Source organism: Lasioglossum baleicum, chromosome 4 (assembly GCF_051020765.1).
Source record: "Lasioglossum baleicum chromosome 4, iyLasBale1, whole genome shotgun sequence".
Lineage (NCBI taxonomy): Eukaryota > Metazoa > Arthropoda > Insecta > Hymenoptera > Halictidae > Lasioglossum > Lasioglossum baleicum.
In genome coordinates, this window is record NC_134932.1 from 6047850 (window position 1) to 6073344 (window position 25495).

Below are 25495 nucleotides of genomic sequence, written 5' to 3' on the forward strand. Positions count from 1 at the left end.
ATTTAAATGGCTTCGGAATAATTGGAAAAATTGAGAAACTTGATATTGAGGTATTTTCAAATTCTTATAAAAACATAACGCACGAAAATGATCGAGATATGTGTAAAGAAATCGTTCGAGGTGAAACAATTTCATTGAACCTTCAAAAGTCCAATTTACTTCGCTATGTAGTTTCAATGGCCACAGCCAAGGTTAATTAGTTAATTATTTTCTAACCGTTGCGGTATTTAGGCCATGAAATCTGTAAGCACGAGTGATTAAATAAAATGGTCATATTTTAACTGTAGAATAATCAGCGTAACAGTACCGCGATGGCGTGCGTCATTACCCTCAGCCGACATAATACGTCGGTAAGTTCGTTTACACCGATTTCTGAAGAACGAATTAGTACCGACGAGATACAATTAACATAGACACCGACGAGATACTTTAAAGACTGTGCCACCGACGAGATACTATTAAAGACTGCCAGCCCCTGTGTTATTCAGCGGGACCGGTAACCGGGCGCGACGGGCGCGGGGATAACGTGGAACTTACAGTGATCTGAAATACCGCATCGCTAAAAGTTCTACCAACGACGAGATACTCGTCAAGTAGAAGAAGAATGATATAGTATTTACCCATTCTGTAATTGCCTTATAATACTATCACCGACGAAATACTATCCCGTCTCTTTACCTAAATAGAACCAGACGATATATGACATTGTTCACGCCCGGGGCGAATCAGCTTGGGAAATACATATATTTTGTTCTGAAGAAAGGGGTGAAATTGCAAAATGTTATGGAATACAATAGGTATGGGAATAGAATTTATTGAAAATCAACATGGTGGCAAATAGTTTTCGTGATACGTAATAACTTTTAAACCATAACATTCGCACGCATTAATCTATTCGATACAATTCACAGATAAATTTATTATATCTGGCTGTTTAATGTTTATAACAATTCCTTTTTCTAATGATGTTAACGAGCACTCCCTTGACCACCTTGCCATCTAATTTTTTCGTAAAAATAAGCAATAGAACTTGAAGTACAGAATAACTTTTAATCCATGAACATTCGTACGCTTTACGGAAAATTTATCATTTTGAACTGGTTCATATTTATAACCAATCCTTTTGCCAACGATGTTATCAACAATGTTATCAAAAATAATCTACTTCACCCTTCCCGTGAAGGTTGTCCCAGTTAGGAATGAAGAACGTCTTACGTAAAAGCAGCAGTCCAAAATGGAAAAGTACATTATGCAATCAACTTTATCATTCATTCAATGTCTACCTTTATTCATAATAATCAAATTTCTTTACAACAGCAGAAGCAACAGGTGAATTACTTAACACTAACAAACATGTATCGTAACTATATGTTAACAAGAAACACAAAAATTTACAGTTAAAATACTTTAATTGTTTAAGGGTACAGCGCAGAATGAATTGTTCGTTTTTAGCATCATCTGGTTCACTTTCCTTTTTCCTTTCACTATGTCAGGTCTCGCTATTCCTTCCTTCAGCAGTTCGGTCGTGTAACAAATCGACTGTCATGGTCTCTGAGCTATCGTTCACTTTTTGCTGTGGAAACTTCCAGGCAAAACACAGAAGTATTTTTCCAAATTGTCGTCCCTAAAAATCCTGAAATTAATACTTTCGTAAGTAACTCAATCATTCAACGACCCTCACTTTCATTTAACAAAGAGTAAGGAAATAGGGTTCTCGGTTAGGAATATGAATTTTAGTATACTATAAATTTCTAAAATGAAACACTCGCCTTTGTTAGTAATAAATTTAAAATCACCGTACCTTAGAAATTATAATTCTCTGATATCCAGGATTTAGTAGAAATAATTTCCCTCGACTCTTGCTGGGACAATTGAGTTGCTCTATTATGTGGTATGACACCTCCATCTGATTTCACGATACTATCGAATCCAAACTCATCATCAGCACCGGGAACGTCGTCAGACTTAGCATAATCGCTCAACGCTTCTATCCTCTCATCCATAAAATCGAATTTTCCATCATCGTTAATCGGAGTCATTATTTCTTTCGTTTCACCTACTTCATCGCCTCCTCCATCACGATCACCCAAGTCCTCTCGCTTATTAACAGCCTCACTTTCAGAGCTTTGGGCTCTCATAGTCTTATTCTCGCTATCTTTACTCTCATTCAATTTATCCTTTACTTCCTTCACTTTCTTTTCCCAACCTGTACTTTTCTTCACTTCATCTTTTTCTTTAATAATTTGACTTTTCCTTTCTGCATCAATTTCATCAGACACATTCGCACTATGTTCCATCGTCATGTTTATTTGTACAGGTGAATCTAAGGTCTTAAGATCATCATTACTCAATTTATCCTTATTTTTCAGATTAGTGTCTTTCAGATCATCTACTAATTTCGAAGATTTTCTCCTCGCCAGTCTTGGCAATGAAGTTGTGCTTATCGTAGGCGTTGTTACCATCTTTTGTCTTCTTCTGCCTCGATTGACAGCGCTCTTCGTCGTAGTTTCCACATTAGAAAGACTCTTTACAGGCCTACGCCTTCTCTTATTCTGTTGCAGCGTAGAGTTCACTTCCCTCTTAGAATTAAGAACCTCCTGATTCGCCTTTTTCACCGCCAATCGAGACTCTCCATTGTCCAAAGAATTCCTCAATAATCCGTTCGAACTTCTATTTTTAGCAGCAGAATCAATCAAGATACTACTTTCCTCCTTTTGCCCACTTCTCCTCGGCGCGAGCGTGACATCTTCAGGAACAATTCCTCTTGAAACTCCTCGAATACCAGCTTTTTTCTCCCCAGAATTTTCCGGCTTCTCCTTCGACTCTTTCGACACCTTCGCTTCCTCGTCAGAAGATTTCTCATCGCCTTCTAGGATCTGTTTAATAGATCTACTAATTTCTTCCACCTTCTTCGATTGAGCGTGGCCAGCCTCAGGCAGCCTCGCTTTCTTCGAATTGTACCTGCTGCTGTATTTTTTCACTGGCCGAGTTTCGCTGCTGCTCTCGATGTTATCGGAATCATCTTCCTCAGATGAGTCCTCTCTTCGAGTCCAGAATCGAATTCTTCCTCGAGGATTCGTATTCCTTCGATACTTGCTCGTGTGAGCGACGTCGTGGTCCTCTTCATCATCTAACCTCTTACTTTTGCGAGTCAAGCGTTCTCGCCGCTCCCAGGGATACTCGTAATCCCCGGTCGATTTATCATAGTATCGATTACGTTTACGTCGCTTCTTTTCATTCTTCTTGTCCCTGTGCCAAGGGAAAACGTATTCGTCCTTCTCCTCGCTCTCTTCGGAGTCCTCTCCCGAACCATTTCCGAAGAACGACTTTCTCGACTTCAGAAATGAAAACGGCGGATGAAAGAATGCAGGCTTATTCAATCGTGGTCCGAGATCTTTGTATTTCTCATCCTCGTAACTTTCTGCTGGAGAAGACGGCCTGTTCCAGTAGCTGAAAAAAGTTCGTCCTTCTTTCGAGTCATTGTTCTTCGAAGTGCTGCCTTCTTCGGACGATTCTCTGCTCGGTTCAGCGTTCGCGTTGCTTTCCGCTTTCTCCGAAGACTCCTCGTCGGAGAAATACGAGTGATTAACAGTCTTCGGCGTATTGTTCTCCTTTTCGAGGCTCTCCTTGGAATCCGTGAGGTTCAAAGGTGAATTCGAACCTCTGGTGTCGTTCGAGAAAATCGATTTCTTGAATTCCTCGGAGGAGAAGTCTGTGTAGCTTGGTGAAACGAAGTCCAAGAAACTCTTCACTCTTGAAACTGCCGATGGCTCCTGCGTCGTTGTTTGCTCCTCGCTCAGATTCTCGTGAACAGCGTATCCGTTTCCGGTTTTGTTAGTCGCTACAGTTGACAGTTCGATGGAGCTTTGATCAGATTCATCAATCGATGAATTTAATTTCTCGCTTTGCGTGTTATTTAGGAAGTATTGAACCTTCTTATTCTCTTTCGTCAGCTCTCGACTACTGTCTTCAGCAATTCTGTGCGTTGTGGTACTTAAAAATGGCTCTGTGGAAATGATCAAAGCCAATTCTGTCGTGCTAGGAACAGAAACTGGCTTCCTCCTCTTAATGTAATTGTACTTAGGTTCCTTCCTCCGATGATCTTCCACTATTTCGCTTTTATTTGTAAACTTCCCAACTCTGCTGATCTCTCCTTTCGGTTTCGAGTATCTGATCCGATCTTTGATCGTGTAGGTGATTTTCGGAGGTTTCTCTTTCTCGTCAGAGTCCGATGACGGAGCTTTGGGAACTCTAGATTTTTCTCTCACCTCAGGTACCTTCGGAAACGTATCGGACGTCTCGTTCTTTTCAATAGAATCGCTGATCCTTTCCAAACTTCTAGCTCTCTCTTGCTTATCTTCGAATCGCCCAACATTTTCCTCATTCGACGCTGTTTCTTTGTTCCCACCACCTGATCTCACAGAAGGTAGTTCAGCAGAACGATCGAAGAACTCTCGATCATCGTCCCTTGTATCTCGTTTGTACCTGATGATCCTCTGACGATGATTGATGGGCCGTAATCCGTTCGGCGTCACCTGCACAAGCTTCAACCTGCTCTTACTTTTCTGCGGTACTCTAACTCTTTTGTACAACAATCGATGTCTGTTGATGTACCTCGGCGGAGCCTTTCCTCCAACCTTCACCTCTGAACTACTCGAATGTTCCTCGCTGCTCGAAGACTTTCTGTCTTTCTCCTTTTTCCCAGCCTTCGTCGAGTTCGAGGATGTATTCGTTTTAACTGCGTTGATCTCGGTAACTTCAGCTTCTTCGGATGTCGGGACCGTGGTGATCTCCTCCACTTGATACGAATTCGCCATGTTCTTGATGGTCCCCATTACGTCCTCGTAAACCTGGTTCTGGTAGGGTGTGTACAACGACGACACCTCGCTGGCAGATGAAATTGGCCGTCTGATGATCTTCTGTGGCCTTCGAGGCTTCACGTACCTCACGCTGCTGCCTTTTATCCTGACGACTCGAGGTCTAGATCCTGCCACTGGTCTGGAATAACTTTTGATGCGAACTCGTCTAGATCTTGGTCCTCTTGCACTCGTGGAATTCGGTTTTCGTTGCCGAGGTTGGTTCTTATGATTCTCTGGTCTCTTCGACGACTTCTGCACAACAGTTTGATCATCCTCCTTCGGGAAAAGCATGATTCTCGAAGCGAATTTCTTAGGGTTCATTTGCAAATGTGGCAATGGGTCTTCCACCTCTTTTTCCAGAAACAATGGATTGTCGAACGGATCGTCGTCGAAATATTTCGCCTTGAAGCAGTCCAGCTTATCCCCCAGACCCTTCAAGCGTTGAGGATTTTCGTTCACACCCTTCTCAGCAATTGGTTTCTCTTCTTCTGGTAGCACGTCCAAGTTTGGCTCCACTTCGTCGCAGTGTTTGTAAAGGTCTCGTGACCTGTAGAAATTCATTCGCCCGTACGTCTTCCCAGGAACTTGCCGAGGATCAGTCGCGTATCTCAGAGCAGAAGGGTTCGGCAACTTCTCGCTTTCATAGAAGGGATACTTGTCTTTGTCCACGGTAAATTCCGTGGTAGTGACATTGTGAGTATTTTCTTCTTCGGTGATTTCCTCCACGTAGTCGAAGTCTGGAACTTCTGGTACATCCACTTCGATCTTCTTCTCTTCGTCATTTTCATCAGCATTCTCTTCGTGTTCTTCATTGTCGTTGAACCGAGCCTCGATCTCCTTGTTAATGACATCGTCGGTTATCTCCGGTGACTCCTGTAGGAGATCTTCATGACTTTTCATGTTCGATTGGTCTTCTTTCTGTTGTACAGAATCCTCTTCGATTTCCTTCTCCTTAGCTTTGTCCAAGTCTAAAGACTTGCTCTCTTGTTGGCGAAGATCTTCAGCTTCATCTGTTTTGTTCGAATCTGAGTGTATTTCGGAGTCATCTTCCCGATGGCTTCTCTTGGGTCTCGAAAGTTCTTCATTGATAATCGTTTCTTTCGTTTCTTTCTGATCTCCTAGGAACTTCTCGCTGTTTTCTTCACGTTCATTTTTCCTACTGCTTCCATCTATTCCTTCTTCTACCTTTCTCTCACTGACCACCTTATCAATTTTTACATTATTTGTATTTTTTCCTCCATCCACGTTCTCCAAGTTGGAGTCATAATCCCTCTCGTGAGAAGATCTCTGCAGTTCCACAGCCTGCTTAAATTTTTCCTTCACTCCTCCATTGTCCAAAAGCTTTTTATCGTGCCCAACAGTCCCAGTTATCCGATCCGAACCTTCCTCCACTTCTCTCCGCCCGGCACTTACTCCCAACTTCTTTCCATCGTCACTGGCGTTCCACTTCACCGATCCTCCCCCGATTCTCACCTTCTCACCGTCCTTAGAAGCCTCTAACTCGCTCGGAACATTTCCATCCTTCTCTCCATTCTCCATCAAACCCGCAAAAGAATCGCTTTCTCCATCCCCGAGGGAATCCCCTCCAACCACCGATCCACGCGACGACCCTCCTCCTCGATCGTTCTCGCTGGATCTCGATTTCTTGTCGATGGGTCTGTCCGCCGTCAAACCGATCGTATCCGGCACGAGCCCCACTTCCACGCCGCGTGTCACTTTCCGTCGCGGATTTCTCTCAGCAGCGGCCAGCGAATTTTTCGCTGCTCGTTCTATTTCACCCCGATTCGCCGCGGCGTTGTTGTTTGCCGATTGTTTTGCGGCCGCCGTAGAACCGCCGGTTTCGTCATCGCTTTCCCACCTGGGGGATCTTCTTTCTCTCCTTTTTGCACGCGATCTGCTAATCGCCTCGATCGCCACGGGCCTGAACCACGGCATGGGAACGTTCCTATTTCGTTTCGGCTTCGCGTAATCACTTTCTTTGTGGTCTCTGTGACCGGCAATCGCGGGTGGTAGCAAACTGCTCGATGGCTGCGAGCTTGTTTTGCGAACCAACGGAGCTGAACTGCTCCTAAATAAAGGCGACCCTGGTTTCATACTGCCGCGAGAATTATGCGGAATAAAATTCTGATAAGAACTTTCCTTCTGAAACACCGGAGGCCGCATTTTACCGAGATCCTCCATCCACTTCAGATAATACAAATTATTCCGTGGAGGACTCGAGTTTAGCTTCCTAGCACCTTCTTCGTTCCTCAGATGCGTCAGCATCTTCACGTAGTTAGGATTCGATAGCATACTTCCTGGAGTTGTGTTTTCTTTCTTATCCTCATTGATAGAATTTGGTGTCACTGTCTCGGAGGATTCAACTGGTTTGACAGCCTTGTGTCGCATGGTAATCTTGTAACGAGGTTTGCGGTTCGTAAGAGTCACCGGATTGGAGAACACCTTGTTGAAACTTGCTTCTTTGCTGTCTAAATTACTGGTCGGTTCTAATATGAAGTGGCTAGCGTCGTTTGTCTCCGTTTTCGGAGGGTCCTGAACATTAAGGGGCTGCCATTTGACTTCTTGTTCATTTGTATTTTGCGCTCCCAACGCTGTGAGCTGCTGTTGTTCAAAATATTGAGGATCGGCCAAAGTCTGTGCGGAAACTAACTGTTGAGGGTTCAGGATTGCTGAATCGACAATGGGAAATGGCGTCGTTAACTCCACGTAAGCAGAGTAAGGAGCAAACGCGTTCTCCACTGCCGAGGATGGTAACAAAACGTTTGAACTCACGGTAGCTGATTCAACGATGAGCGGACTTTGCGTAGTGTATTGATTCTGCTGCGCTTTGAAGTAGTCCCAAAAGAGTTGACCATAGCTCACTGTTGTTGGATTCTGGGCGCCTTGAAGGTCAATGACCTCACTTTCAGTTGAAGGGTTAGCTTCCACCTCGTACCTGTATGTTTCCGAAGGTCCGTTCGTCAGGATTTCAATATTATTAGCTATGGTCGTTGCCTCTTGTCCTCCATGTTCTACAAGAATCACTTCCTGATCACCCGGAGTCCTGAAAGTTGAATAATTCTCTACGTAAACATTACTGTCTTGCGAATCTCGCGACTGTTCCCCAACTTTCTCATCAAGATCTTCACCGAATTCTTCCGTAGATGAAGGCTTCTGTCGTTTTTCACTTCTATCTCTATTCCTCTGGCTCTTTCGTCTATAACCGTCCTTCCTCGGCGATGAAGTCACACTTTCCTGCTTATCCGAAGCACTTCCCAATTTACTAATCTCAACGCCCCTCTCGATCTCCTCAACCTCTTTCTCCAAATCCTCTTGCAACTTCTGCACTCCACTCTCAGCGACCAATTTAGGGTACGCACTCTTCGTCCATTCAGTCTCTTCATCGTCCCTCCTATGATCCGTGGTGGTCTCGTAATTATCTCTATTATCGTCGTCATACTCCTTAAACTCTTCAGGGTCGATCCTCTTGTATTTCTCGGACTTACGCGAATTTTTTCCACTGGCATCACCGTCTCCCAAGATCTTTCTGCTATTTAGCTGATCTTGGACCTTCCTAGCGTAAGCTTCGTCGAAGTCAGCGTCCCTGACGTGCCCAGCATGATCGTAGGCCGAGTCCTCGTAGCCCTCTTCCGTGTACACGGTGTTCACCTTCGTGTTTTTCACGACTTTTCTTAATCTCGCTGCGTTTTCCCTGTCCTCCTCGCTCTCCGCGTTCGCGAACGCTCTTTTCCGAGGCAATCTTCGCACCGTGTGCGTCCGACGCACCTGTGCGTACAATCTCGACGGGACTTCCTCTGAAGAGACGTCCCTGGGCTTCGTTGGCTTGGCCCATTGCCCTGGACCCGTGTATTTCGGCTTGGTGGGCACCTCTTTCGATAATTCGTGTTCCGAATAGGGTATCACATGATCCGGAGGACCTACAGGATCTTCGTCCTCCGAGGATTGATTCTCTTCATCATCCGGAGGATTTGCAAACCTGTTGTACACTATAGTCTCCGAGGATTCAGCCGGGTCGCTGTCCCTTTGCGACGAAGCGCTCGATCCTGTCGAGAGTTCGTTGATCAGGAAGTCACTCTTGTCATGGTTGCCTGTTTCTTTGTGTTCATTACTCAGAGAATGATTGTTTAATCCTCTAGATGGACTCCCTGTCTCTGCCAGGGTTTCGGAAAGGCACACTAGAAGAACGATCAACAGGCGACGAATTGGTACTCGACTCATTGCGTTAGTCTGATCTTGCCATTGCACTTGGTTCCATCGAGTTGAAGTTTCAATTAGAGGTTTCTCAGTTCATCTCGACTATGTTCGTGGTATCAGAGCACTGTTCGATTCGAGTGGGTGTTACGTTGTCAAACTCTCGCACAATGGAGGATAATGGCTCACGTCCGTCGCCGGCGGGATAGAACGCGGAGAAATTGCCGTGTGGTTTTTCGAAGGATACGTGACGGAAGGTTTCCAATCATTTTCGAACGAGAACTGCCATCGAACTGTCCGCGGCGGCGTCGGTCTGGTCTAATTTATATTTTCTAGCGATCCGAAAGGCAGAGGTAGGGTTCTGAAACGCTGTTGTTCACGGACCGTGCAAGCCTAAACGTTGAACGGTTCTGTCACTCTCGATTGAATCCTTCGGCGGATCGTTTCACTGGAAAGGGAATAAAGAAATCCTCGGTTAGGCTGGCGCACGCGGAGAACGCTAATTGTAACGGCGCTATTTTTCTGCGCCACTTTCCGCTCGATTCGGTAATTTGTATCGAATAGCCGCGATCTCCTATCAGAAAGTTCATGCTTCTTGCCGATGTACCTTCGATCGGACTCATTAAGCCGCGGGACACACTAATTTCACTTTTCTGGGGACTTTCGAAGCCGACGTCGCGTTAAATGGCGGATTTATCGATGCGAGACTCGACCTTGGAAAAGACTTTTTTTACAGAACATATTTTAAACGTCCTAGGCCGCGATTATGCTGAGCGGTGAAATAATTGACGACGAAGCGGCAGAAAATAAAGCAAACACATTACATATGCATTGAAACCAGAGGTGGGCATTATTTGGCGAAACAAATATTTCAAATACTATTTAATATTTTAGATTTTATTTTGCTTAAAGAAAAAAATATTTTAAATGAGATATACAATTTCGAAAATAAAATATTTCTATTTTAACAATCTGAACCTCAAAATAAAATATTTCTATTTTAACAATTTGATCCCCAAAATAAAATATTTCTATTTTAACAGTGTGAAACACGAAGTAAAATATTTTACTTTTTGGATTTTTATAATACTCTGAGAAACCGCATAAACATACAGTCTATCTTATCGTTAAGAAACGATTTACCACTATTTGCAGCAATAATATTTAAAATTGAAATTGAAAATAAAGACAAAATAAAAATATTTTCAATATTCTTCAAATAAAATACTATTTTCTGATAAAAACTGATAAAAACAAAAAGAAAACATAACAAAGAAAGGTCTTAACCTAAAATTTACATAAGAATGGACCGCGCGAAACTAAACAAATACAGGTACGATTAACAAATAGTATTGCGCAATTTTGTTTTGAATGCCTGTAACGTGCCATTAAAAAAATCAATATTGTTATAAAATATGTTAGAGCTAGCAATAATGCGATTTAATACTCCATATGAGGATTTGGATTTCATTGTTTGAAATTCTGCTCTTGTTCTCAAAACTCGTTCAGGTACATAGAAATATTATCATTTCAGAAATAGTGAACGTTCAATCTTCATCGTCAATAGCAAATTTCATATAGTAGGAAAGGGTACAACTAATTTTTTAATTCTCCAAGTAAACGATGAAGCTACAAGTAACTCTTTTAAGAACTGCAACATTTAATGGTACGCTCCTTCACGCTAGCAACTACTGTTACCCAGAATGAATTTAATTATAATAACAGTACTTTCAAAGTTTCGTGCGAAGCAACTCATAGTACATACTTCATTTTAATAATTACATTGCGTCGGCATTTAATTGAGGATCTTTACGAAACATTCTCCATAATTGAAATTAAATCATTATAACCGCTTGCTAAATTACTTCGTAATAGAAGCTATTACAGTAAGATAAAGATATGATTGTTCACTTTTAACCGACGGCTACTCGAGGCAGGTACCCTCGGTGTTCGCCGACAGGATTTAATTTTTCGATAATGGAAATTGCCAGTGATCCGCGTTATTGTAAAAAGAGATAAAGACCGATTCCACAATAGCTCCGTTTCTAAGTTCCGAAGTTCAGTAACGTTTTATCCGAGACCAGCAGAGCGGAGAAAACTATGGTTACGACGATACGGTTGGTGGCTTGACGCGGAAAGACCGGGCACAATCGCCTCGGCAGAAACTTAGCGAGCGAAACAAACGATTCACAGCCGACCGAGCTAAGCAGAACGCTTCGTGCACTTGACTGTGGGCTGCCAGCTTCGTGTAAACGACTGTTTACGCAGCTGCTGGACGTTGTAATACGTCAATGTTTATTATAAAACATTGACCCATCCCAAATCCTGGGGTCTTACATGAAGCCTGAGGAGTCTAGGAGGTCTAGAAATGTCAGGAACTTAAGCAGAATTGTTTCGTGAGAGTCAAGGATCTTATGAAATCTAGGCAATTTGGAAATTTTGTGGGTTTCAGTGTTTTTGGAGTTTTCGCAGCTCTCACGAGCGCCAAATGTCCCATTGAATTTAACGGTCTTGTATGTCTGATAGATCTAGAATCTAAAAGGTCATCTAGGTATTAAAAGTCTTGATTTCTATGATATTGCAGGCCTTGAGGACCATGGCAAAGATCATGTTACAGACTCAGTGTGAACTTTATCTCGATCTCGAATCCAATTGTCCATTTTCTGTCTGAATGTAGAATTTATTTCGCAGTTGCGTCTTAATTGTGTAAGGTTCTGGTAATTTAACTGTTTAATTAAATTATAGTGTACTCTATCGGTGCACAGTTGATTACATCGTGTTCTGCGAGTCGGTCTGTTATTACAACTCAATCAGCCATCGCAAAATTTAGCTCACGGTGGAATAACAATGTGTGTACAGTAGTAAAAAGGCACATTTCAAAGATTGCTACACCATATATTTCGTAATTCACATTTCATGGGTATACAGCTGGTTGGTGGTACTTTATAAATTAATAAAAGTAATGAACAATAAATATAATAGAACTTGGTACGTACAATATTACATAAATTACAGTGGATTCGCGATTGCACCTGTCCCGCACGACCATAATACTTCTACAGGCATTACACACTCACTACCATTCTACTGAACAGTCTAGATATAATATCATTGTCTTAAATCATTGTCTAAAACTCATCGACCATATTCCATGCGTCTGCGCCTCTCGTGGTACGATCGAACGATGAAAGCGAATTTCCAATGACGGAGAAATGACGTTCGAACGAGTACGAATGATTTTCTTAATCACAAAGATACGTGTCGGAAGAGAAATAAATCTACTAACGTTACAACAACGCCTTGTTTGCGATCGGTCAACGCAAAACCGCGACTAATTACGATATCTTTACAATAGATGCGATCAGGTACACCGAAGGGAACGTCACGTCGTTTAGGACGCAATCACCGGCGTCCACGAGTTCGAATCCTCACGAACCGAAACTGATTGTGACTCGGCCGATTGCAGCATCGACGCCTCGGGTCTAAAGAAGTCTATAATCGGATGATAATTGTAATTGACCCGCCTCTGCGGCTCTTGGTACTCGTCGTCGAACCCGCCATTTTGCAGCCTCGATGAGGCGTCCACGTCAAGATCGTACGGCTGACTAAACCTGCATATTAAAAACTGATTTACAGCTACTCTAGATTTAACGAACGCCAACATCGAGTCATCTGTTTCGTGATTAGTCAACGTTCCTTTCAATTGTTCTTATCCTTTTCCTGATACCTGTTTCCGATTGAACTGTTGCTCGTCCGTTCCGTGTGTTCTTCGGCGTGTGACGTCGACTCTCTTCTGAACGCTGGTCTGCCCGGTCTGCTGGGTCTAGAACCTTTTAACAATGGTCCCGTGTAGCCAGGAGCTCTCGTGTTGGGCGCGTGTTGCTGTGGCAGCTTGTTGTCGAAGGGCCTTGAACCTGAAGACGATGGCTTCTTCGGTCTCGGTCTTACGGGGAGAGAGATGGACGTTCGGCCTGGCTCCACTATTGGCTTTTTGTTGCTTGAACCTACCGGACCAAAAGGAGACAATTATTCATCCGAAATTGAATTAAGGCGGTAGTATACCCTCGGATTGTAACTAGAAAGGAACTAGAATCTTACTAGATTTTGGGTCGAAACATGGATTTGCGATATTTTGCTTAATATCCTTGTACGAGCAAATTTTGAGCTGGGTGAGGGCTCATTCGAAAATCTAGTAAGATTCTAGTCTCATTCTAGTTACAATCGGAGAGTATACTACCGCCTTAAATTTCTTAAATGGCACCAACCATTTAGTTGTTACACAGAATTGTACCTAGGGAGGTGTCAAAACTCAAAGCAAACTTGTTCAAGAAGTTCTGTTTAGAGACGTCCTCGTAATCCTCTTTCTGGTCGCTGGTGGTGATGAAATCTGATCCAGGGAACGATTCCTTCATCTTCGATGCTGGATCCTTCTGATGAGGTGGGAACAAATCGGCATAACCGTGGACGTGGCAGCTACAGCAAGATGGCACCTTGAATATGTCCATATGAAGACCGAGTTTGTTGTCCCAAGTCAAAAGTCTGTGATAGTTGTACACTTGCACGCAGGATGAGCGATAATTTTCTGAGATGAACGAGCAAGTCGACTGTGCGCTCCTGAAACAAATGATGTTTACCATTATTTTTCTCGGGTTAACAAATTGCAGTTCGCCTGTGGTTTTTCCAGGAAGCTGCCGAGGAAAGTGAAAATTCCAAAGGGCATTTCGATTCCTCTACCGCAAATCGCTCTTCGTCAAGTGAAGATTTTGCTCGCTCAGTCGTGACGGAGTGACCAATTTCAATTTTCACGGGAAACAAATTGGAATAGCTCTGCGTGGTTCGTTTTTTATTTTTGAGAAAGTGTGAAGTGAATCGGATACTGGGATATAGGAGACTGCTTCCGAAATGAAAGTGGTTCCGGGACATTTTATTGGAATGAATAAAATCGATAATTGAATAATACGATGAAGAGATGATAATGAATTATTGTATTTGTAATTGTGTGATCTGTACTTACGAACACTTTTCCAGTCGCAGAGTCTGTGTATGTTCGCCGGTATTGATTATGTATTTCCAAATTCCGGAAGCGGCTCTGGCCAATTGTGGTCGCGCATATTTAATTGTCGATGGACACGTGAAGCCTTCTTCGACGTTCTCGAACGATCCGCTTGTGTCAGATCTCCTGGATCGGGGTTTTAGTAAAATTCTAATCAGTTACAATAGCGTTAATAATTTTAATATACAGCAGCAGCGAAACGTGAAGTGACGTTTCGAAAAATTAAACTTCTAACTGCAGCTGATAATAATAAATCGCCGATTTATGTTACAGTACCCTCAACTGTATAATCGCAATAAGTATGATCGCAATTGTGTTGCGTTACTTTCAATGGCTAGTACTTTTTACTCCTAAGTGATTGCAGCACGCTATGCAATTACGCACGCCTGTTAGCAGAGTAAACGTTCAGTAGGGGCATCGTACATGCTCCGATGTATGGTGAGCAATGAAAGTGAATGAATATTCATTATTTCATAAAAAAAATTGTGTACGAAGTAGTACATACAATGTGTAGAAACAAGCCAAATACAAATTGAACAGCCTAATTTGGAAGATTTTGTTTACTGCCATCAGATTAAAAAATTTTAAGCATTTTATTGACATTTGAGCATTACCTTCTGATTTCATTGCTCTCGAATCGATTCTCGTACCGTCCATCGTATTTATTCTCGTACTTGCTATCGAAAGATAAAGAAACTGGCAGGCTCTCACTGGAATCATCAAAATCCTGTGATTTGTAGTCAGTCAACAATGCTGCGACCATCTCTTTGTTGCTCCTCAGGCTTCTAGTTATTGCCTCGCTAAACAAATTTAATCTGATTAATCTCAATATTCAAGGACCACTCGTGAACTTAAACACATTACATAAAATTCTAGAAGAATCATATTGAACTGATTCTAGAATAGTGTATTGGAGTAATTCACACCACTCAGAATCTGCATTGTTGTTCAAAGAATTGTATGTACTTCACACGAAAAAGGAAACGAAAGTTCCCGCTTTCTCCAATTCTCTAGCGCGTTTTCCTCCCGTCCAAACATCCACGATGCTTAATTAAGTATGAAAATTGTTACAAGGGCATAAAGTAGAAATATCTGTTACGCAACGAGTGTACAAGTTCCACGGAACACAGAGGGAAAGACTTTCTTCTATTTTAACGAGCCGCGAATTATGTTGTTACTATTGTGAAACCGCGCTCTCCTAATTGAAGACAGCTGTCGTCGCACTAGAGAAAGTGCATTGAAAATTAGGCGCAGGGAATTGTTGCGCAATCGAACGTTCAGTTCCGGTGAAATGAGGGGGGGAACGTGTGATATGGGGCTCACTGTGGGTAATCCGCCGCCTCGAGACAAACTGTCTTTGTGAAGAAAGTGCACTCCTTCTCTGTGGGGTCCCTTCTCGTGTCTATTGGCCGCCTTGGTGGTCTGACCAATGGATTTCTTGTCACATCTAAAAAATCACATCCATTCGCGTACAATATATGTACTTTTAAAGATGGTACTCGTTTTAGAAAAATGTCCAACAATATATTTCAGAAAAAATTCCTAAGTTATACGTTTCTTTTCTCATTGTTAACTATAAATGGCCCAGAAAAGTGATGCCATCATGTATAAAATGTTTATTTAGTACATATTGACCTGCGTAAACGTTTCTCCGATTTGTTGGCGAAGGTCTTCGTGGAGGAGGAGGTCGATAGGTTGGTCGTTTTCGCAAATTAGGTCTGATGATCTTCAATTCCTGTGCCTATAGCAAAGAAACATCATTAAAGAAAATTTACATGAAAAAGATTCTTCAAGAGGTACGAAAATTTTTATTTTAAGCTTGGAAAGGTTTCGTAGAATCGTCTACGGAAATACTTCTTGGAGACAAAGGACTTGGAAACCAGTCGGTAACAGTGAAGAGCAACTTTGTGAAGAGTATTCTCCAGTGGAGTTTGAATAGAAGCATGCTTATTCAGAACGGAGAAGAAAAACTTCAGCATGATTTATTATAGAGAAAAGTTTTAAAGCTGACTTTCTAGCGATCTTTTGTGCAGGAAGGCAAACAGACGTCAATCGCTCGCGCTTCGTTACGGTGTACTAATATTGACTCAGCAACCTGAGGTTCCTGTTTATTATTCACAATTCACGATTTCCATTTAATGAGATGATTGTGAGTTTCATCGAAGACCACTTATTATGAAGAAAGTCCGTGATGGTGAAAATGAACCTTAACCACCGTAAAACTGTGTAAAATCCTTCTTTCCTCGGATCTTTCCTCATAAAATCGGAGCTGTGCTAAAAAATACTGTTTGGAGACACAACTTTCGTAGAAGTCGAGTCGGTCACGTAAACATACAGAATCTTGGGAAAGTTCAGTGCAGAAATTAATTAACATATAAATGAAATGATAAATCGAAGCTGTACAAGTCACCGACGTGCAATGAAAAATTGATTTTTACCTCGGGCAATTCTTCAGGTGTCTCTTCGTCGTCTGTGACATCCTCGGTTATCACCTTCCCGATGTCTACACCGAGAGGAAGTGTAAGTCCTCTACTGGCATTTTGTCGATTTTCACTGCTAATTGACGACCGAACCTTTTAAAAAACGAAAGAAACCTTTTATCACCAGATAACTAGAAATTCTACGCAGAAGTATGTCACAAGTTCTACTATTACACTATCGTACACTTTCCTTCAATGAAAATTAGATAATAATAGGTATGCACTTCAGATAAGAGAAATTTGAAATAAAAAATTACATCTGTAACAAAATTCCATTAAATTCTATTGAATATAATTCATCAACAGCACGCTACTGGTAGACAGTGGCACAGAAAACAGCCGAAAATAATCCCGAACTTTCTTTCCTTCCGATTCCATTGAAACAAGTCCGTCACGATACGAATCGTTTAAACTAAAAATTAGCGTAGCGTCTTGTCATGCGAGCAAGTAGAAAACCTCTTTCACTCACCGAAATCTTCGTCGTCCTGTTCTTGAATTGCTCGCCGGTGATCTTGATGGACGTGACAGTCGTCTGGTTGTGTTCTTTACGGTCGTTAAAGTCTGCATCTTCTTTTAGGTCCCCCTCAGCACCGGCATTAATCGAGGATAGTAGCACAACTGCCTAGAGAATAAAACACCATAATTATATCGTGTCTACGCACCCACAAATTCATCGTCGCTACATTTTACATTAACCAACTTGCTCGTCAGTCCTGACGCCGAGTAATTGCATGTTACATTCGTGATGTCTATCGTCAATTTTTGGCAACAGGTTAATCATTTTTTATTTCACGTTCCATTTTAAATATATTGTAAAATACATTATTCTAAATGAATGGTCTGGAGATGAAAATTTCCAAAATGGTCTCGGCGTGACTGTTCAACATTTTTTCGTTAATTTCTAGTAGCCACGAGGATCGCCTCGAGAGACCCACGTGAATTTTAATTCTCCGAGATAAAAGCGGGGTCCCTAACAGCGCCGATTAGTATTCCCGGCGAGGACACTAACTGCTTCAGCATAAAGCCATTAAATTAATCAGCCTCGTTAATAAGCCCTCGCTAATTCCGAATTACGGTACATTGAACGACCGATACTACATCATAACGCGATTAAAACGAGACTTCGTGTATGCGCGAATAAACGATCTATCCGTCTCTTTTTCTTCGTGCCGAGTAATTAATTCTTTCCCGCTAAAAGTAGGATTTACGAGCCTCCCGGTGAACCATGACAAGGAAAGAGAATGAAGATTCATTCTCGGCCCGAAAACTGGTATTGCCTGTTCAGTTTCCTTTTCTCGGTCTTTTTGGTTATTCTCGCGAATTCGCCGGGTGCAATGCACCAAACGTAAGAACACCTTATCGGTTGCAGACGATCGGTTCCATGCCGACCGTTTCCCTCTCATAATCGCAATTCGCGCGCTTCGAACGATAGAATTTCCCGAATGAGACAATAGCACAATTCCACCATTATGAGCGCGGGAACTGATCGCGGGGAAACGTTGCGTGGGCACTCTCGTTTGCCAAGTCGATGGGCCAGGTACATATCAGGCTAGCAATCTTCTTTCTCTTCGAGGTGCACGTTCATTTTGCCCTCTGCACTCCACATAACCGGAAATAACTGCGTAAAATACAAATCGACGCGTAAGACTGCTTGTCAAATCGATAGTCTCACTTCCGATTGTCGAATTGCAACTTTGGGTTCAGACCAGAGTTGGGTAAAAATTTAATCGACGATTGGCGACTAAATTTCTACTTCAATCCTTAATCGCAATTAACAATTGCTCTCCTAGTTTAGTCGTTAATTGCGGTTAACGATTAAATTTCTACTTTATTAATTAATTGCGATTAACGATTACATTCCTTTCAATTGTAATCGTCAATCGGATAATTGATTAAGCTGCTGAAATTTCGAAATGAAATACGGAAACAAAACTATACAATATGAATACTGACAAAAATGTAAACTGAGTTTAAGTGTATTATGTTTTTTTTCGATGATTCCTTTTTTAATCAACGATTGACGATTAACTTCATCAATCGATTGAATCAATCGTCGATTTTTCGATGATTTCTTTTTATAATAAATTTTTAAATATTTTCGGCGCAACGGTTCGATCGTTTATTACGAATTATAAAGCAACTTTGCTAATTGTCAAACAAAATCAACGTTTCGATCCTAGTTTGGATCTTTTTCAAGATTTATTTGAATCGCGTCTGTAAATTATTTCTTTTTATAATCGTACACATATTAATCAATCAATCACGATTAAAATTTTAATCGATTGATGCCCAACTCTGGTTCAGACAAATGTTTCAATACAACGGTGGAGTTAATTTCTCGAAAAATAATTCTTCTTGTCAGATAAACTAGAGAACAGACACCATGTCTCAATGAAGCAATTTCTGTACTTTTAATGTATGCAAATTTCGGGATAGGGAGTGATAAAATGTCTTAATCGTCTGGAACATGCTAATGACATGTGCCTCATGATATTGCAGGTACAAGGTTTATTTATAAAATGTGAATAAAGAAGATGAATAATCACCACGACGGAAATACAAAGTTTGTTTTTTAAAATAACGATGAATTTCTCTCTCGCCGGTGAGGAAAAAAGATCGATAAATGTATCTTCCACGATTGTCGAGATAAACGTCGCCGGTGAAAGTGGCGTTGTTGGAAATGCCCGACTAGTTTCGAGCAAGACGAGTGTTTACGTCCTCGTAGACGATATTTATTAATTCGACGTCTGGCTGGGAGTTGGAGATACACGGCCGTTAAGCAGTACATCGGCCGATCGACCCAATGAATCATCGACTAATTGGTGACAGTGCATCGATTCGGTAGTGATTTTCATTTATCACGACCGCCTAGTTTCTCTCCACGAATTTAAATAGAGTTGTGTAACTTTCACGATGATACGGAATCACCGAGCGACAGGGGTAACTTTCTAAAATATGAATTTTTGATAATGACAGGGCTTAGCGGGTTCTGGCGGTTCTGCGTGAAAGCGTTGGGTCTATAACAAATGGGGAAGTCCGTGGCGAGCAGCAACATTCACTATGATGAGATTAACGGGAATGGTTCAGGTTAAACACGGATTAGCTTGGAATTAGGTTTGATAGGCTTGAATTAGGTCTGCGATAGACAGCACTTAGACCTGACTTGGATTAAATTATAAATTTGACTGATTCAAACCTAAAAGAATTTGTCATAGATTGTTAACCCTTTGCACTCGGAGCAATTTGAATTCCAAAATCAAGATACTTGTTTCAACTTACAATTAGATCATTTTTGTTCTATGTAATCTCTTTTACATTGTGCACATCAAATTGAATCTGTTTTCTCATGTAACAGTTGAGCTTTTTACAATTTATAGAATACAGACAAACTTAATAATGTTAAAACTGTTTTGAATAATGGTATGGCAATTTTTAGTGGCGCCTCAGACTCGCCATTCGAGTGCGAAGGGTTAAAATCAAGCTTTAAAATTTCCTGCACAGAAAAATGCCGCTTTCAAAATTCACTGATCACAGTTCTAATTTCCAGTAACTATGACGTAGCGTCAAACAACGAAGGTTCAGAATTATCTACACATGAAAATAAAAATTTTAGAATTCTGGAATTCATGGATAAGAATTTTCAGGCTGCAGAACTCGTTGGTATGATGTTAAACTGTGAGTGAAGTGAATCAAGATGAAAGTGTAATACATCAAAAGAAATCCTCTGTCGGATGATAATTGAATTAGACTAATCAGGTGAACTGGATCATGTCCTGGGTGGTCCGGTATATTTGCAGAAAGAGACCCGAGGGTACTCTGCGTGGAACTTATCTGATTCAACGCTGTCAACTTCGCTATCGCTGCGGGCATGGCTAGTAGCATTGACATATCGCGCTGCAGTGTCGTGGTTTTCGCTAATACTATTACCTAGAACAATGCTCTGCCATGTGTTAACACTATCGCGGTTGATTATCAATGTCGTAGCTTGACAGTGGATATTATCTTTTCAATACCACGTGTGCGAAGTAAACTAGATCTTTTCTCATATGAGTAACCCAAATTTTTAATTTATCTTCTCTAGGAAGTCGTTAGTAGCAATAAACGCAACTTACACGCCTCGTGGACGTAGCATAAGAGATGATTAATTGAATTTAATGCAGCTTTTACGATGGTTTCTTGAAACATTATGTAAATTGAACGTGTAAAATTGACACGCTAGTTTCGTCTAATTAATTCGATTTATATTTAACATCCGCGATGCGATTGGGACATACCGGTGTGAAATCTAAGGTCCGATAAACTTGAAAGCCTAAGTGTAATAAAACCTGCGAGAACGAAGTGTAAACGCTGTCAGGAAGTGGGAAATGCAAGAGCACGCGTGGAGTCCCGATGCATAATGCTACGTGAAATAACCGTAAAAGTGGAAATTCCAACATATCCTCTGCTGTTTGCAATCAGCGTTGACCCAGTAACCATGATGCTCACCAGAAGGAAGAGCTACGATTTCACTGACTGATCCTTTTCTTTTGTATCGCTGTTCGTCATCGCTTCTTAGCTAATAGTCTACAATTTTCAGGATGTTTCGCAACTCCCTATTATAGTTATGACAATGCGTTATCAAATAGCTGCAACGATCCTTTCCATTTTGTTGCTTGAACTATATTAACTGTGAGAAACCACCATATTGTTCCCCTGACCCTTTACGAAACTCCGTACAGAACTCTTTATCTACAGAAAACATTAATATTTAACACCGACAATTACTTCACGATCTTCCGAATTAGACAATTAACGCCTAAGAATTTCTCAAGAAACTCCGTAGCGTTAACAGTCACAATCGTGAGTACAATAAAAGGTTCCATTTCCTTTGAAATTGTTAGTCAAACGAAAATAATCCTTTCTACTAAAGTACAGTAATTGAAAAGTTTCGATAGAATGTTCAGCAAGACTATAAAATGCAACGAATGCGTTTTCTAGGACAACAATTAGCCAAGTCGAATGCGTTCAATCTGAATCTAATTGAAGAAATCGAGAACTTTCGAATGGTCTCATTATCCTCTCGCACGCAATTCATAATGAGTCATGAATTTTGAAAGGAAAGATCAATCCACAGGTTTGTCGCCGATGTGTTCACGCGTCCTCTGAAAATGGAAACAGCGGTCACGATCAAATGCAACTTTCTAGCATCGTCAACGGTCCAGGACGCGTGTCTGACATTTTCTGTGCACAGACTACGTTTTTCTTGTCAAGAGATACACGACCCGCTTGATACGCATATGACTTTCATTATCAACTTTCGTGGACGTTAGATTATCATCGGGAACTTTCACCGGGTTTATCGGGTTCCCGACAGAAATGCTTGTCGTTAAACTACAAGTCACAGTGAATCTTCGCGGCGGCTGATCAAACGAAACGCACCACGGTGCTGAAGAAAAAGTATTTAAATTTCGTGCCCCAAATAACATTCGTTATCTTGATTCTCCAAGAATTCTAGCTATTACGATGCTAATGCTTAGTACTTTTTAATTCTGTTACTCGAATTAATATTCGGACGCTCTAGAAAAAAAGACGACAGCTTTTTTAATATTGTACTATACGAGTCGAACTTTTTTTGGGAAGCTAGAGCAATTAGTGTACTACAGGATGTGAACAAATTTTTTTTCAAAAATAGCAATTGATCGGAATTGTAGGAAAAAATACTAAAAGTTGCATCTTAAAATTTAAAAACGATTGTGACGAAATTTTCAGAATATGTTTAATTCGCACAGATCTACAAAATGTATTTTTTAAATTTTCAATATAGTCCCACACAAAAAAGCTGTAAAACGCAACTTTTAGTATTTTTTCTATAATTCCGATAAATTGCAATTTCTGAAAAATTTCTTTTCACATCCTGTAGTAAACTAATTGTTCTAGCTTCCCAAAAAAGTTCAAACCGTACAGTACAACATTAAAAAAGTTATCATCTTGTTTAGAGCGACCGAATATTAATTCGAATAACTGATATTCATGAATCAATTCATAAAAATAAATTTGAGTACGTAGAAAAAAAAATATAAAAATTCTACTGTATGAAGATAATAGGAGTACATCCGCCTGAGCGATTAATTGTTAAAAATCCAGTCTAGCACACGTTGTCTCGACATGAAAACCGTTTCAACGACACGAGAGCGAACTCGACGTCCTACTACGTTTAAGTGGAAACTATTTACTTTTCCTGGTTCCGGCAGATTACCGGATCAAGGCCACGCAAAGGTTGTTCCACTTTATCCCAGGAGAACTAGCAGAAGCGATCAGGTGGACAGTCAGTCACCTTTCCATCGACGATTCCACGCCGAATCGTGTCCCGAGCACTCCGAAACCGAACAGCTTTACATTAAGAGGCCATCCGGCATCTTTCTCACTATTTTATGCGCGCAGCTAAACGTCACGGAAATACTCGTAGCTGTCAAATAAATTCGACGGGACATCGACTTCTGTAAGATTCTGTAATATACTGTCCGGTTGCTGGCAGCTTCCAAAGAAAGCGGTATTTACATCGATAATTTGGGGCCATGGAACACATTACACGTCCTTTGTACTTTATCGACCCATTTCTGTTATAATCACACGGCTGAGACGATCATCGGAGAAAATTATCGGTTAAATTATTATACAGAAGTCTCTGGTAATTAGACATTTTCTTTTAGCAAGAATTAAGCCGAGATACTTGGTTGGACTTAATTAAATAATTCATATAAATTCGTACGATTTGTTATTATGATTTTATAATAAAAGCCGCAAGAACTTTCTTTCCAACCTAACAGATGTAAAAATCATCATCGAGAAATACGAGTGAGTCAAAGTAGACTGGAAGAATGCAACAGAGTTATAGTAACCGAAACAGGAGAATAGAACGAATAGATAAATGTTCGAACTTACTACGGAAAAGAGAAGTAATCCCCGCGCCATCATAGTTCCTCGTGCGCTGTGTCATCTACGACGCTTCTTCCGGTTTCACAGAACAATATTCACTGTCACCAACAACTTCCTCGTACTATAGTGCCGACAATCTTTCAGAGAGAAATAAGTTTCACCGAGTAATCGATCTCCAATTCCATCAATTCTCCAGCGTACGTAAGTCTGAAGTTCCTGAGAATCTTCCAGTTCCTTGCGTATAGTAAGGAATAAATTCTGTAGCAACCGAGTCAGGTGTTACTGTGACCCATGCACCGCGCAATTGATTAGGGTTTGCGCCTACGAGTCTGTGCGGACTGCGGGTCCACGCGTTCCGTCGCGAGATGAAAAATTCTGCGGCCGCGGAGGCAACACTGGGAGGCTCGTCTTGTTTGAGAGGTTGCACGGTCCTCGTATTCTCATCGGCTGGAAGGAGACGCCGTGGAAGACGAACACGAGGAAGAAGACGAAGAAGAGGAATCGACGCGATGCCTGGGCTCACGTGGGGATAATGTAGGAACGAGCGTGGTTCGTCCTGCGTGGTTCCCCCTTCGCAGAGCCCGTGACCGAGAAAACCGGACGGCGGATAAGCGTGTCGTATTCGAGAGGAGGAAGAAGTCGGCCAGCCTCTAGTCAGCGAGGGAGAGAGGAAGTTCTTCCTCTCTCTTTCTCTGTAGAGAGACCTCCACTCCGGCCTCCTCTGCTCTCGAAGAACAGCCGAGACAGAGAGGTGGTCGCCCCCATCACCCTTGATGTGACAGCACGTCACGTTTTCTACGTGATAGTCGCCGATTGACTCATCCACCTTCTTTTCTTCTTCCACACTCTTTATCGCGAACCTCACTCGTTCGTGCACCTTCGTTCTTCCCCTCTTTCCCTCACCACCTTTCCGCGCGATCCCTCTTTGTTTTGATTGCCGGCGGATGACTTGTGACTCGCAAGGGAAAGCGATGGGAGATCTTTCTAAATAGGGGTTGGTGGGGATGGTGGGCGGAGAACTTTCGTTGGGGAAATTGTTTGTGGTGTGGGTTTGATGCAAGCTAGCCAAGATGTGCTGGATTCTGAAAAAAGGGCCGAAGATACTTGAAAATATTCATGTGAGTGCGGATTTTCTTGTGTTACAACAAAAATGGGTCAGTGGAATTCACTAAGGTGCTGTCCTATTATTTTTAGTCTATTAAATCCATACAGAAAGGACGTACATTTCTATCGAACTCCCGAATTCTTGGTATTGCTCGAGGAAGTTCAACAGAGTCATGGTTGCTTGTTGTTTGAAGAAGTTTTCTGAAGTGACGGGCGATTATAGCTTGAGAAATGAAGTCGTCGGAAGTTTGCAGACACTTGACATAATCTCCTTAAGAGTCACTTTTCACTGGCTCGCCTCTGTGCTGCTCCGTTCAATCTTCTCTAGTAGAAAATTACTTTTGGCACAAACGCCACCTGCCGCTACAAAGGATTATTGTCGGATCGTCGGATAAATTGAGCAGAGGTATTCAGATCATTCGTTAATAATAGTTTCCACTATTAAATCCTCGACTCTCTCAAACATAAGTCCGAAGCGGTCAGTTGAAACGTGATGTGTTATTTCTCTCGCGGCGACGAGTGAGATTTTCTCCGTGATTACCACTCTATGCGTGTACTTTCATTGGAGAAATATACTGAGAATATCCGCGCGCTTCCAAAGGTATTAGATTCGTCACTGCTTTTAACGAACTTCTACAACACACATACTCAAAATATTTCTATAAACCTTGAAAAATCAATTTTCTAAAATTATCTTTTTCCTTCGTCAGTATAGTTCCACCTTCTTCCGTATAAAGGGCAAGTGTACAATTACTTTCGGATGTAAATAAGATCGTTTAAGGCGACAGCAGGAAAAGGATTACGAAAGTGTGGCAATAAAAAAGGCAACATTACTTTAGAAAGTGGAATGCAGTGATTTAATTAGCGCTTTTGTGCTATAGCTCTCCTAACTG

At 41.5% G+C, this 25495-nt stretch overlaps 2 protein-coding genes across 2 annotated transcripts; both read right to left on the reverse strand.

The window, feature by feature from the left end:
• Positions 1 to 1283: 1283 nt before the first annotated feature.
• On the reverse strand, positions 1284 to 9385 carry LOC143207995 (uncharacterized). Its single transcript, XM_076421980.1, has 2 exons — positions 1802 to 9385; positions 1284 to 1633 (listed from the first exon to the last, which is right to left on the reverse strand). Exon 1 carries the CDS (start codon positions 9075 to 9077, stop codon positions 1803 to 1805), a length of 7275 nt encoding a protein of 2424 aa, XP_076278095.1. The 5' UTR covers positions 9078 to 9385; the 3' UTR covers positions 1284 to 1633; position 1802.
• Positions 9386 to 11924: 2539 nt separating this feature from the next.
• Positions 11925 to 23895, reverse strand: Nt1 (Neurotrophin 1). Its single transcript, XM_076421858.1, has 10 exons — positions 23505 to 23895; positions 17053 to 17205; positions 16542 to 16676; positions 15739 to 15844; positions 15427 to 15550; positions 14718 to 14903; positions 14065 to 14229; positions 13342 to 13664; positions 12778 to 13054; positions 11925 to 12661 (listed from the first exon to the last, which is right to left on the reverse strand). Exons 1-10 carry the CDS (start codon positions 23535 to 23537, stop codon positions 12442 to 12444), a joined length of 1722 nt encoding a protein of 573 aa, XP_076277973.1. The 5' UTR covers positions 23538 to 23895; the 3' UTR covers positions 11925 to 12441.
• Between the last annotated feature and the right edge of the window lie 1600 nt (positions 23896 to 25495).

Excerpts from the sequence above, each read along its gene's own strand:
- LOC143207995 (XM_076421980.1), bottom strand. The coding sequence starts at position 9,077 with ATGAGTCGAGTACCAATTCGTCGCCTGTTGATCGTTCTTCTAGTGTGC.
- Nt1 (XM_076421858.1), bottom strand. The coding sequence starts at position 23,537 with ATGATGGCGCGGGGATTACTTCTCTTTTCCGTA. Across the intron at positions 16,677-17,052 it reads ACAGGACGACGAAGATTTCG|GTTCGGTCGTCAATTAGCAG; the intron begins GTGAGTGAAAGA and ends GTTTTTTAAAAG. Across the intron at positions 14,904-15,426 it reads GAGGCGGCGGATTACCCACA|CGAGGCAATAACTAGAAGCC; the intron begins GTGAGCCCCATA and ends AAATTTGTTTAG.